This window comes from Elaeis guineensis, chromosome 13 (assembly GCF_000442705.2).
Source record: "Elaeis guineensis isolate ETL-2024a chromosome 13, EG11, whole genome shotgun sequence".
In the NCBI taxonomy this organism is placed as follows: domain Eukaryota; kingdom Viridiplantae; phylum Streptophyta; class Magnoliopsida; order Arecales; family Arecaceae; genus Elaeis; species Elaeis guineensis.
Genome location: NC_026005.2, coordinates 51,279,170 through 51,292,670, shown reverse-complemented (window position 1 = coordinate 51,292,670; position 13,501 = coordinate 51,279,170). Strand labels below are relative to the sequence as shown.

Below are 13,501 nucleotides of genomic sequence, written 5' to 3'. Positions count from 1 at the left end.
TATTCTAAATCAATCTCTAATCAGACTAAAAAGGCTAGTCCTTATCTCATAAGGTCCCTTACCTTTTAATTTGATTTTGTTCTAAAAAAATCAGGCCCAATTAGAAAGGCCCCACACCATATTAGGCAAGTAGAGGGGGTGCCAACCTTTGGCACCCCTTAGGATTTTTGTGCACATAAGAGAGGGGGCGTTGGCCCTCTCTCTTTCTCTCCATGCTAAAAGAAAAGAGGCGGTGCACCCCTCTCTTTTTCTCCACCAACTCCAAGAGGCGTGCACCCCTTGGACTTTGCAAAAATGAAAGGAGGCATGCACCTCCTCTCCTCTTTCCAATTTAATCCATGCCAAAAAGAAAGTTTCAAGGGAGAAAAATAAGGATATTTGTTGCCAACTAATTGGCTTAATCTAATTCTCTTAAGCCCTCAAATAGGTGCCCCTCTAAACCTAAATCATAATAGATCTAGATTAGGTTCAAGGCTATAGACTTGATTTAATCTTTATCCAATAAAGAATTCAAGTCCAGAAAAGAATTAGGTTTAACCATGTGCTAGCATGGTTCTCCTAAATCCAATAGGATTTCATTAATTCCTAATCTAATTGGGACTTTACAAGCTCAATTGGTTAATTCAAGATTAAATTTCTTAATATGTAACCCTATAGATTCTATTCTACTTGATAGTGTGATATATTATGATCCCTATCATAATATCATCGAAATTTTTTTCGATGGATTGGAATAGTTCCAACTCTATCCTTTGAGAGTCATCGATTATCAAGATGATACTCGATGAGTCTTACAATCCATGAGTCTCACAACCTCAAGGTGTAGTTAACGTATAATTCAGTCTTTCTATCATGAGTTCCGACTTGACGGAGGTCATGGAGAATTTGTTAAACTCCATTGTCAGTCATATGTAGATTAGCTCGACTCGAATTTACTTATAAATTATATAGAAAAGCTTTTCTAATATTCACAATTGCTTCGGTCAAAAACTTTCTGAACTCAATCTTATGAAATGCATAGGACTTCTCCTTTTCTATCAAAATCGATAGTTTTCATCTAGATGCATTCTACTCCTAACAGCATATCTGAATCTACTATAGCCAACATATATAACAAAGATCCGAATGACTAGAGACTAAGAGAACATGTAGTCAAACTCAATATTCTTGCTATGAATAGTCGATGACACCATAGGTCAAAGGATCATTCACACCACTACAGCATTGAGACAATCACTGATGAGTGAGTAGACATCCAAGTGATTTCTTATATTGATCATGTTCAGTGTAAGTTATTCTCTAACAACCACCTACACTCTCATCTCAATATCCATATACTGCAGACTCGAGATTCATCTGTCCAGAAGGAAGGTGATCCGTACATCGATCTCAAATGGATTGATCATTGTCCTCTGTGATGATCATCCGATCGAAAGTATTTAGAAACTAACCACTAATAATGTATGTCTCAAATTTTTAATATTTTGAGAATATATAAAATTATCTTTATTAATTTCTAGGATAAATTATGAACACATAAATATGATTAAAATTAAAATTATCTTTTATTAATAATAAATATTTTATAAGTACAAAATTAAGCCCTAAAATTATAAAATATATCAGTCAATAATTGACTTCTAGAGCACACATCTAATAGGATATATTTATTAAGAGTTGACAGTTTAACTCTAAAGTCATTCTAAGCATTGAGGATCAAAGAGATAAATTATATGGTAATCATATCCCAGAGTTCTTGAATATTGCTTTGCAATTATTCAGTCTATTTGAATGTTAGATATCATTGCTTGATGGTCACTTCGATTATTATAAAAGTTTATTTCTGTGCTATCGGCTTAGGTTTGAACCTATAGAGTCATACTCAAAAGGAATTTTTGCTTGATCAGATGGTTGATCAATAATTAAGAATTATTCGAGGGTATAATTGTCAATATGATTAATGATTGATCTTATGCAAAAATTGTAATGAAATAATTCACTAAGAGTTAGTAAATTTTAAGAGGATTAATTAGCAATTAGATTGCTGATTAGTTTAATTTAATCGAGCAATGAGGTTTGGATCAAGTCTAATTGAAATGAATTCAATTAGGTTTGATCCGATTAAGTTATGAGATGACCTAATCGCTAAGGATGTTTGATTTTTGATTTGATCAAAATTTAAATTTAATTAATTTTTAATTAAATTAAAATTTAATCAAGTTGGTTCAGTATCTAATTAGATTAGGTTCTGATATCTAATTGAGTCTAACCTAATTTGATTGGATTTAGGATCAAATTGAATTGAAACAAGTTCAAATGGATTTGAATTTGAACCCTAGCGCCACCTTATCTCCACACTATTCTTATGTTCACGCAAATTTTGATTTGTGTGGAGTTTCTCACACCTAGAAGTAAAACTCGCCACTTCTCAATGCTTCTTCTGGATAAGAGATTAGTTGGTTAAGCTTTGAATTCAAAGTTGGTTTGAATTTAAACTAAACTACCTAGTGATTATCTTATCCTATCTAATCCCCACACCACCGTTAAGAAGGGGTTTGTTTTGTGTGACAAAACATAGGTGAATTATCATGAAAATAATCTAAGTGTGGGGTGGAAATTAGAGGGGGCGGGCCTTCTACGCATGAAATAGAGGGTATCTGATTCCTCTTATGCGTGAGGTTCTAAGTGGGTACCCTAGGGTTCTGACTAAGGTTTTGAGGGAAGGTAAAAAGGAGAGTTGAGAGAGTCTTCTCATCTTCTTATTTTACCACCTTACCTCCTCCTAAGCTTTCTTCTCACATCCGAAAGAATCTGTATGATCAAAAGAGGACATATAGATTAGCCGTCTACAAGGTTTTCATGCGAGCTAGCACTCCCGGAAAAGTCGATCAGTGCAGGACTTTGAGTGGATGATCCATAAAGGTCAGATATCCTGTACAGTTGCGAGCAACTAGTAGGACCTCAGTTCCATGAGATTCAGTTGCAGAGATCAGCTACCCATGCTCAAGTGATGGATTTTGAACTCATACTTATTGTAGATATGATCTACTGCATGCGATGATATGATCATGCTTACTGATTTTTCATTTTCAGATTTATGTATGCATATTATATCATGTTATAGATCCTATTGTAGGTATTTTAGAACTGATCTATAGCATGCTAATAAGATTAAATAGTTTAATCTGATATGCTTCCGTCAAAAATTTTTTAAAATACATGCATGAAATGCCTAAATTTTCTTTAGAAAGGCCATCTAAAAAAATAAAAGTTGGAACCGAATATACTGATATTCATGATTGGAAAGAGATCTTGGATTGTACAAATAAATTTGGAAATATCCTATGAATTAATGTGATGAAATTCGACGTGCCTATATTAGTTTTGATACTTATCAGTCAATATTGGACAAGTATGATCCCATTGGTTCAAAAAATTATCGTAGATATTTTCAATCATATTGGTTCAATCAACATCCTAGTTGGCTCAAATATTCTCCAACTACAAATGCTGCTTATTGTTTTGCTTGCTATATCTTTTCAAAATCAGGTGAAAGAAGCAAACTTGTAGAAGGTGGATTTCAAAATTGAGAAAAAGTCAATGATGGGGAGAATTATGCGTTTCTTGGACATGTGGGAAAAAAATCTGAATTCCTCACATAATTTTGCTATGAAGAGCTACCATGATCTGATAAATAAGAGGCAGCATATTCAAAAAGTAATTGAAAAACGAACCTCTGAATAGATTACTCAAAATCATTTATAGCTCAAAATCTCAGTGGATGCAATTAGATGGCTTACGTTTCAAGCTTGTGCTTTTTGAGGACATGATGAATGCCCAAATTCAAAAAATCAAGATAATTTTCTTGAACTACTCGAGATTTTGGTATGTTATAATGAGGATGTTGGAAAAGTTATTTTGGAAAATGCTCCTAGTTATGTTTTTTTTATTTCACCAAAGATACAAAAGAAAATTCTATAAATTTTTTCAAGAAAAGTGAGAAAACTCATAAAGGACAAAATTGGTGATACCAAATATTGTATAATTGTTGATGAAGCTTGGGATGAATCAAGAAAAGAATAAATGGCTATTGTTTTAAGATTTATTGACAAGAATGGATTCATAAGGGAGTGATTCTTTGATATTGTCCATGTCTCTGATACAACTTCTTCGACTCTTAGAGATGCTATTTATAATATTCTCTTAAGGCATAATTTAAGCATTAAGCATATCAGAGATCAAGGTTATGATGGGGCTAGCAATATACATGGTAAATGGAATAGTTTGAAAGCTTTGATTAATAATGATTGTTCATATGCTTATTATATCCACTACTTGGCTCATAGACTTCAATTAGCACTAGTGGTTGCATCAAGAGAAGTTGTTAATGTTCATCAATTTTTTTATGATTTTCTGAATATTGTTAATATTGTGAATGCGTCTACAAAATGTCATGAAAAATTGAGAGCAAGACAAGTAGCCGAAATTGCAAATTCATTAGCCATTGATGAGCTTGAATTTGGAAGAGGGCCAAATCAGATTAGCAATTTACAAAGGCCTGGTGAGACTAGATGGAGTTCATATTTGAATTCTATTCATAGTTTGAAAAAGCTTTTCTCAGTTACTTGTTCCATTCTTGAGGACATTACTTGTGATAGAGTTGATTATGCTCAATGTGGAGATGCTGATGGTGCATTACATTGCTTGATATTTTTTTAATTTATTTTTTTATTGCATTTGATGATAGAAAGCTTGGAGATAATTGATGAGCTTTATTAAGCTTAACAAAGAAAGTCCCAAGACATTCTCAATGTAATGCATTTGGTAAAAAGTGCAAAGGTTTTACTTAAAAAATTAATAGAAGATGGATGGGCGAGTTTATTAGAGGATGTGATACTGTTTTGTGAGAAATATGAGATTGATGTTTTAGATATAACTGCTACTTATAAGCATGGTGGTTGAGATCGTCGACAAAGTGATATTACAAATGAGCATCATTTTCAGGTTGATATATTTAATGCTGCAATTGATACTCAATTACATAAATTGCATAGTAGATTCAATGATGATGCAATTGAATTATTAATTTTTAGCAGTACTTTGGATCCTAGAGATGGTTATAGGTTATTCAATTTAAAGAGTATATATCAACTTGCAGAGAAATTCTATCCAGAAGACTTCAGTGAGCATAAAAGAAGATTTTTGAGAAATCAATTACAATATTATCATATTGATGTTCCAAAGAATTTTGAGTTTCAGAATATATCTACAATTTCAAAATTATATCAAGGATTGATGAGAACAAGAAAGTCAGATGTTTATCTGCTCATTGATAGACTGATTCGTCTTGTATTGACTCTTTCAGTTTCAACTGTTTCTACAAAAAGAGTATTTTCAGTAATGAAGATTGTCAAAATCAGATTCCATAACAAGATGCAAGATGACTTTTTTGTCGATTATTTAATCACTTACATCGAAAAAGAGATAGCTAAAGATTTTACAGTAGATTTTATTATTGATAAATTTAGTTTATAAAAAAAATATCGAGTTCAATTCAAATAATGTTTATGAAAAAAATTATTTAAATTAATTTTAATTATTTATTAATATTTTTTATTTTTATATTCTCTTGGCCCTCCCTGTGAAAGATGGCATGGTCCGTCCCTGACGATGAGTTTTCTGATACAATGTTTATTATTTATTTTAGTATAATAAAATATTATCCAAAATTGGTTTTGAACGTGCATCAGTTTTCTATAATACCGACACATGATCCAAGATTTTGATGGGCATGATATTGATTGATTATGGTCTTGCTAGTGATTTTTCCCGATGATCATTCAAGATAAAAAAAAAATAGAGGCACTAAATTGTAGGAACAATTGCTATGCATGAAGTGGGATTTCTCTATCCACTCTATCTTTCACGGACTAGCACAATTATACATCTTTATATATAGGAAGGTTGTTCTACCTTTCTTCATTATAATTATGGCACACCCATTCAATATGATAAGGTATGGTAGATAAAAACCCAAATTATTCTTGGAATCCCACAATTGTCCATCAACCCTAACCTTCTCGCATCTTATTTTAGCTTTCACCAAACTCACACTAAGTTTATTTAAGCAAGTGACTCAAACTGAATTGGTTCATTTAGACTAGCACAAAGATTAGATTATGTTGGTGTTTCAAATTAGGACCTAAACTCATCATGCACTGGGGCTTGTGAGATTAGTTGACTCGAAGGGCTATCGTTAAGTGACCAACTTCTTCTTGAAACTCTAGGGTTGGCTGGCTAAGTCAAATTTTCTTAGATGGCCACCAACATCAAAGATTTTTCCCTAGCTAGCTGCCAGCACTAGGATTTCATCTAAAGTAACCACCATATAACTAGGGACTTCTAGGATGGTAGGAAAATTATCTTAGGGTTTCTATCCCCAATTAGAGACTAGGGCTTCATCCTAGTTAGGTTGGCCCCTCTTATTATAAATAAGAGAGAGAGAGTGCAAGGTTTGAGATACCAAAGAGTATCATGAATATGTGCTAAAAATTAGAGTGCCATAGCTAAGGGGCATACAAGAAAGGGTGCAAGTAACCCTAATGTATGACCTAGTTAAGAGAGAGATAGGGAGAGAAGGAAGAAGAGGGAGAACGAGAAAAAAAAAAATTCGAATAATTTTTGGATGACATGTGGATACAAATATTCTATATGATGCTTAGAGATCTCCTTATTTATCTCCTTCTTCACCTCTTTGTTTTATTTTAAAATTTTTAAGTGTACATCTATCTTAATATGCATGCAAATTATGCTATCATGGTAATTTACCAAAAAATAGCTATCCTACTTCCAATTATATATCCTTCGAATGTATGGAGAGATGAGAGTGTACATGTTTAACTGTAATGCTTAATAAAGAATCAGTTTCATATTGCTTTTGTTTCTTCTTTTTCAAGACCTTAGAAAGAAAATGAACTAGACTAAACGACATATATCATATAACTGTTTTGCTGTTAAAATTATTTATAAAGAACTAGAGTTTTTGGCCGAAAAAGTTTATTACTTTGAGAAAAATGTAAAAATAAAAACAAGGGATGACAGAAGTTTGGTACAAATGCAACCTTCAATATTGATCTCTGCTCACTAATTTTGCACGAAACAAAAGCACAACAGCATAAACGACAGCAAGCCCCCCTTGTATCATTATTAGGTTTTATGATGTGGAATGCGGAATTAAAACATAACTAACTCGACAGCTTATTACATTGTGACAACAGCAAATTTCTGTGCAACAACCCACAACTCCACAAGTCGTTATAACAAACCGTTAGTTTTACACCATCTCCACAAGACCTCCGTTTTGCATTCGTTGCAAGAAGATCGGAAGCTCGTTCTCTTTTACGACCAAAGAAACCAAGAATTTTTTTAGGAAGAAAAGAGTCTATCGTTTACCAAAAAAAAAAAAGGTTTATCTCATTAAATAATCTTCTTCCCCGTGTCTTTCTTCCCCTTGTATTGTTTGTAAGAAATTCTGAGAGAGAGAGAGGGAGAGGGTTAAAGAGGAACAGTCTTTGGACCGAGCTTTGACCCCTCTCTCTCTTCCCCCCATCCATGGCGGATTCAATCCCATCCTCCTCATGCTCCTAAATTTTTTGTTCCCATCCTTCGCGTCCTTGTCGCCTCCCCGTCATCATTAAGACCCCTCTCTTTTCTCTCTTCTCCAAGCCCTTAAACGGTCTAAAGCTCGGACCTTTCCCACGCCTTTTGGCAGCCTTTAAAAATCGTTCCTTTTCTTCCCATTTTTCGAAAAGGTGCCGTTTCTGGCGTCCAATTTGTTCTCTTTCACGATACGTTTTTCAAATATTTTTCGATTTGGAAATAAATTTTTATTATTTCCATTCTTGGCTCTTCACGCGATCCTGCGCTCATCTGAAGGCCTCTCGAGGTCCGCAACGGAATCGGTTCTTCGTTGTTCGGGGCCTTTGGTTGATCGGATTTGTTGGGAAGATCTGATCTTGCGGGGACTTTCTTGTTGGATCCGTCTGTTTTCTTGCCGAGATGCCCAGTCTATGAGTTGTTTGGGTTCCGGGAGTCGGAAAGCCTAGAAAAGATCGGATCCTGGTTGCTTGTTCTTCGAAATTTTAATGGGGAATTGCTGTGCCGTGCCTGGTGATCCCTCGGAGAAGAGGAGGAGGAGGAAGAAGGAGAAGAAGCCGAATCCCTTCTCTCTAGATTACAACCGGGGTACCCACCACGGTGTCAAGCTCGTTGTCCTCAAGGACCCCACCGGCCGGGACATCGAAAGCCGGTACGAGCTCGGCCGGGAGCTCGGCAGGGGGGAGTTCGGCATCACCTATCTCTGCACCGATAAGGAGACAGGGGAGGTCTTGGCGTGCAAGTCCATCTCCAAGAAGAAGCTGAGGACCGCCGTCGACATCGATGACGTGCGGCGGGAGGTGGAGATCATGAGGCATTTGCCGAGGCATCCCAATATTGTGACCCTCAAGGATACCTACGAGGATGACAACGCCGTCCACCTGGTGATGGAATTGTGCGAAGGAGGAGAGCTGTTCGACCGGATCGTTGCGAGGGGGCACTATACTGAACGGGCAGCCGCGGTGGTCACCCGGACCATCGTCGAGGTCGTGCAGGTGAGATCTTTCCCCTGAATATACTTCTGTAATCTCTGTATGGTTGGAATTGCTTTGGGTTTTCAGTAATGCTTTTCGTGGTTCTGCCTTGAATTGGATTCTCTTTGTTATCTCTTATTGTTGATTTGGTGAAAGTCTGGGTGCTCTTCTCTTTTAGATTCTAATAACCCTCTGTTTTAACCCGCTGGGCGATTGTGATCTTGAATTTATGGGCAATCTTGTTTTGCTGCTATTCAGTTTTGTAACTTTCTTAGTATGGTGTGAAGACATTGGGGAAGTATTCATTTTTCGCTGACGACTGAATTCTTTCTTTTTGGGCACCGATTCTTCGTAGAATCTGTCTTGATTACTTTATCTAATCTTTTGCTGCAGTTTGTGAAATCAAAATATTTTGTTGGCGACCAATATTTTGCGAAATCATAATATATTGTTTCCAACCAATTTTTTCTAGATATGGGCTCTACTTTGTGTGCTTACACTTTCTGGAATATTCAAATATTCTTCCTAGAAGCTTTTTTGTGATGGTTAGTTTTGGCGACAACTTTGGAAAGCATGACTTTGCAAATGTGAGTCTTTTGATATTCTTTCCTAGATTCTTCCTTTGCTTGTAAAGGTTGTTTTTGTTTTTTATTCATGGCCGTGATTGTCAGACTTGGAACCTCATATCCTTATGTTTACTATTTGCCAGGTCTTTTTCCTTGAAAGCGGGTTCCTTGCAATCCTAGATATTATGCCCATAGTCTCTCGACGATGTGACTTTTGCTCTAATATTAAACCTACCTTTCCAACTTTTATGTGTGCTGCAACCTTCCTAATGCTGCTTCTTTTTACCCCTTTCCCCATATAATATTGCACAGCGCTACTACCTCCATGCATCACTTTGTGATGTCTTGTAATTGATGGTTGTGTGAGTGATAGTTCGGTCTATAACTTGGTCCCGGGAAAATCCTCCAAATTGTTTTCATTAATCATGATTCTGTTCTGCTCATGTTAAATGCCTGGTCCTGGTGCCTCAGGTTGGATTGGAAGTGCTCATTCATTCTTTTGATTTGATCGAAATAATATGGTGACATAGGTTTGACTTGTTTGGTTCAATAACAGATGTGCCACAAGCATGGAGTGATGCACCGTGACCTCAAACCTGAGAATTTCTTGTTTGCTAACAAAAAGGAAATATCCCCACTGAAGGCAATCGACTTTGGTTTGTCTGTATTTTTCAAACCTGGTATGTTGCTCACTTTGTTGCTGTGAACAATGTGTTGGTGCTAAGCTGTATTTTTTTTTCCACTATTTTCTTTATTATAATTCTTTAAATACTAAACTATAGATGCATATGGTTCACTAGACAAAAGTCTATTTCATTTCGTTTGCTAGTTAATTACATGTATAGATTGAATGATCAGAAGGCATCTTAATGTTTATTCACTCTCTCATTTGCTCACACTGTTGCTGAATTTCTCTTTCCTGCATAGGTGAGCGCTTCAATGAGATTGTGGGGAGTCCTTATTACATGGCCCCAGAGGTTCTAAAGCGAAATTATGGCCCAGAAGTAGATGTGTGGAGTGCTGGGGTTATCCTATACATTCTTCTTTGTGGTGTCCCACCATTTTGGGCAGGTAATTTTCTTCTCTGGAAGAATAAAAAATTTTATTAGATGAGTTTTGTGGTATGAAAGAGAAGTTGATGGTGTCTCTTTCTGGGTTTATTTGTATTGAAATTCTTTTGATAGCTCATATTCTCTTCTTTTAGAAACAAATAATATAATACTGATGTAAGGCTTATGTTTATGCGTACACAATTAGGCTGCAGGCATGTACTCTAATTATGTGTGATTTATCGCCTTGATGCAGAAACTGAACAAGGTGTTGCTCAGGCCATTATCCGTTCTGTCATAGACTTTAAAAGAGACCCATGGCCTAAAGTTTCTGATAATGCCAAAGATCTTGTAAGGCGGATGCTGGATCCAGATCCCAAGCGGCGGTTAACAGCTCAACAAGTGCTGGGTAATGTTCAGCTCCTGCCTGCTTTTTATGTCTGATGACTGACGTACTCTTGTATCTTCTATTCAATTAACATCTTGTTGCATATCATATTTGCTATAATTTACAAAATTATCTTTATAAGAACCAAAATGCAGTATGTTTACCAAAAGTACTAAGAATATGGAAAAGTTTATATAAATTATTGTACAGTCTCATGAATTATTGGCTAATAGTGCTGGATTCAGTTTAGAGATGTTTGACCCTCATATTACTAGATATTGGTTTGGTGTATTTTTTCATCTTTTTCATACTAGTGCCAATGCTACTACAGTTGTCCTTTTCGATGTCATTTTAATTTAGAGTATATATAAGTTCCCTTGCCAAGCTAGATTTCAGAACGTATAATTGGGCATTTCTGAGATATATCTCTTACATTTTCCATTGCAGAACATCCTTGGTTGCAGAATGCTAAAAAGGCGCCAAATGTTTCTCTAGGTGAAACTGTTCGTGCAAGACTCCAACAATTCTCTGTAATGAACAAATTTAAAAAGAGAGCTTTAAGGGTAAGACCACATTGTGTATCTGTGGATTTTGTCTCTGTTGATACCTTTAGAGGAATAATACTTTGGTTTTGGATTCTATGCATCTTTAAGAAATTCCATGCCATGCAAGCCGTGGTCTTGCTGTTTTAATTTCTTTATTCTCACGTTGATTTGACCCCACAAGCCACTGAGATTTTAGGAATTGAACCATTGCAGGTGGTGGCTGAACATTTATCTGTGGAGGAAGTAGCAGACATAAAGGATATGTTTGAGAAGATGGACATAAATAGCAATGGGAAGATCTCACTGGAAGAGTTGAAAAATGGTTTGCATAGGCTTGGGCACCAGATTGCGGATGCAGATGTTCAGATATTAATGGAAGCTGTAAGCATTTGACCTTACAACATTTATAGTTTTCCTTTATAAGAAATTAAGGCCATGTTAAGTTTGAAATCAAGTTTTATATGGGCCTTTTCTTCTCTGGAACTTAACATCAATTGGCTTACCTAACTAAGGTGGTTTAGCCTTTTAACTTGTGTTCCCAAGTGCAGTTTGAAAAGCTAAGAAAAATTCTTTTAACCAAAATTACAGAGAAGCTAGAATGTTCTATGAATATATGTTCTTCTTTGAGCAAGGCAATGACGGTATGTGGTTGGTTTTTTCACTAGTCTGGCATGGTCTACAGTGTGAATCCACCATTACAGTAACATGCTTGTATACAGCATCCTTGCTTTTGTACAACACAGTATCCTGCACAACTGCAGTATGTATCTTTCAAGACTTATTTCTTGAACAGAGCCGAGAATTAATCGATCTAGTTTGCCAGCCTCTATTGTATTTATATTTTGATTATGGTTGGAACAAACTTCTTTATATGGTGCAAGAATCCACTTAATTTGCATCAGCACCTGCACACATTTGTTTATAAATTTAAAGCTGACAATTACTTTTAGTTTAAGGGTATACCTTTGAAGCTGATACGCCATGCTAATGACAGGCTGATGTTGATGGAGACGGTAGCCTGGACTATGGAGAATTTGTTGCTGTATCAATTCACTTGAAGAAGATAGGAAACGATGAGCATCTGCGCAAAGCCTTTGCCTACTTTGATCAAAACAATAGTGGATACATAGAAATTGAAGAACTGAAGAATGCCTTAGCTGATGATTTGGGTCCAAATCATGAGGAAGTCATTAATGCCATCATCCATGATGTAGATACTGACAAGGTCAGTTTATGTTAATGTTAAATTATATCTGTATACCATTTCATCTCCTTTCCTTCTACTATCATGTCTTACTTAAAAACATTAAAAAGACAAGTAAATGTAAGAAAATATCTGTAAACTCATGGGGTGTTGGCCTTTTGGTCTCAGGATGGTAGGATAAGTTACGAGGAATTTGCAACAATGATGAAGGCAGGCACAGATTGGAGAAAGGCATCGAGGCAGTATTCACGGGAGCGGTTCAATAGCCTCAGCTTAAAGCTGATGAAGGATGGATGTTTACAGCTAGCAAGCGAGGGTAGATGAACGCACAGGAAGTTTGTACTCTTGGATTCCAAAGTGCAAAGTCGGTTTTTATTGGTCTTGCAATATTCCTTCCTTCCAGAGTTATTTTTGTTCCCCCTCTCAATTTAGGCCATTAAGTCTTAGCATGTTCTTGTTTCATGGTTTCAAGTCAGCAGGGGATGGTTGTAGGTTTGTGTTTCACCAGAAGTATGGGCAAAAAGGGAGGTTAGAGGCGCCTATGAATGTAAATATTTTTGTGTCAGCATTTTAACACACCGGTGACAGATGGGTTCAGTGTTACTGTTGCGGACATGATGCTGTTACTCATGCCTTGAAATTGTTTCAATATATTATCCTCCGCGCACATTCCAGATCTCAGCGTCTTTGCCGTTACCCTTCTCTTTTTCAAATCTACATATCAGATTAAATTTGGGTGTCATTTCAAATTGGAAAATGGAACAGTGGTTGGTTATGGGTTTGTTTAGGACATGACTTTGCTGCAACGGCTTCTTGCGACGAGTGATGGGAGCCGTTGTCTTTTGAGTCATTTATCTGTTATCCGCAGGAAGGTTGTTTACGGGTCATGAGTAAATATTTTCGACATTTAGTCTCCAAACAAGTGTCAACCGCATGACGGGTGGCTCTTTGGCTTATTTTTGGAACAGAACAAAAAATTCTTTGGGTACAGCGAACTGTAGATGAGGTTGGGACAAGTCTTAATGCGTCCTTAGATAAAGTGTATTTATCTCTGTTTCGTAATTATGTAGTACCACGGCAATAAACATTTAATTTCATTTTTTTTAAAATACAGAAATC

General features: G+C 36.1%; 1 protein-coding gene across 1 annotated transcript; it reads left to right on the top strand.

Annotated features, from left to right (window-relative positions):
* The first annotated feature begins 7,692 nt into the window (after nucleotides 1-7,692).
* On the top strand, nucleotides 7,693-12,865 carry LOC105052035 (calcium-dependent protein kinase 20). Its single transcript, XM_010932726.4, has 8 exons — nucleotides 7,693-8,651; nucleotides 9,753-9,876; nucleotides 10,124-10,267; nucleotides 10,502-10,654; nucleotides 11,081-11,196; nucleotides 11,392-11,559; nucleotides 12,173-12,403; nucleotides 12,551-12,865. The coding sequence occupies exons 1-8, from the start codon at nucleotides 8,145-8,147 to the stop codon at nucleotides 12,704-12,706; spliced, it is 1,599 nt and encodes a 532-aa protein (XP_010931028.1). The 5' UTR covers nucleotides 7,693-8,144; the 3' UTR covers nucleotides 12,707-12,865.
* The last annotated feature ends 636 nt before the right edge of the window (nucleotides 12,866-13,501 follow it).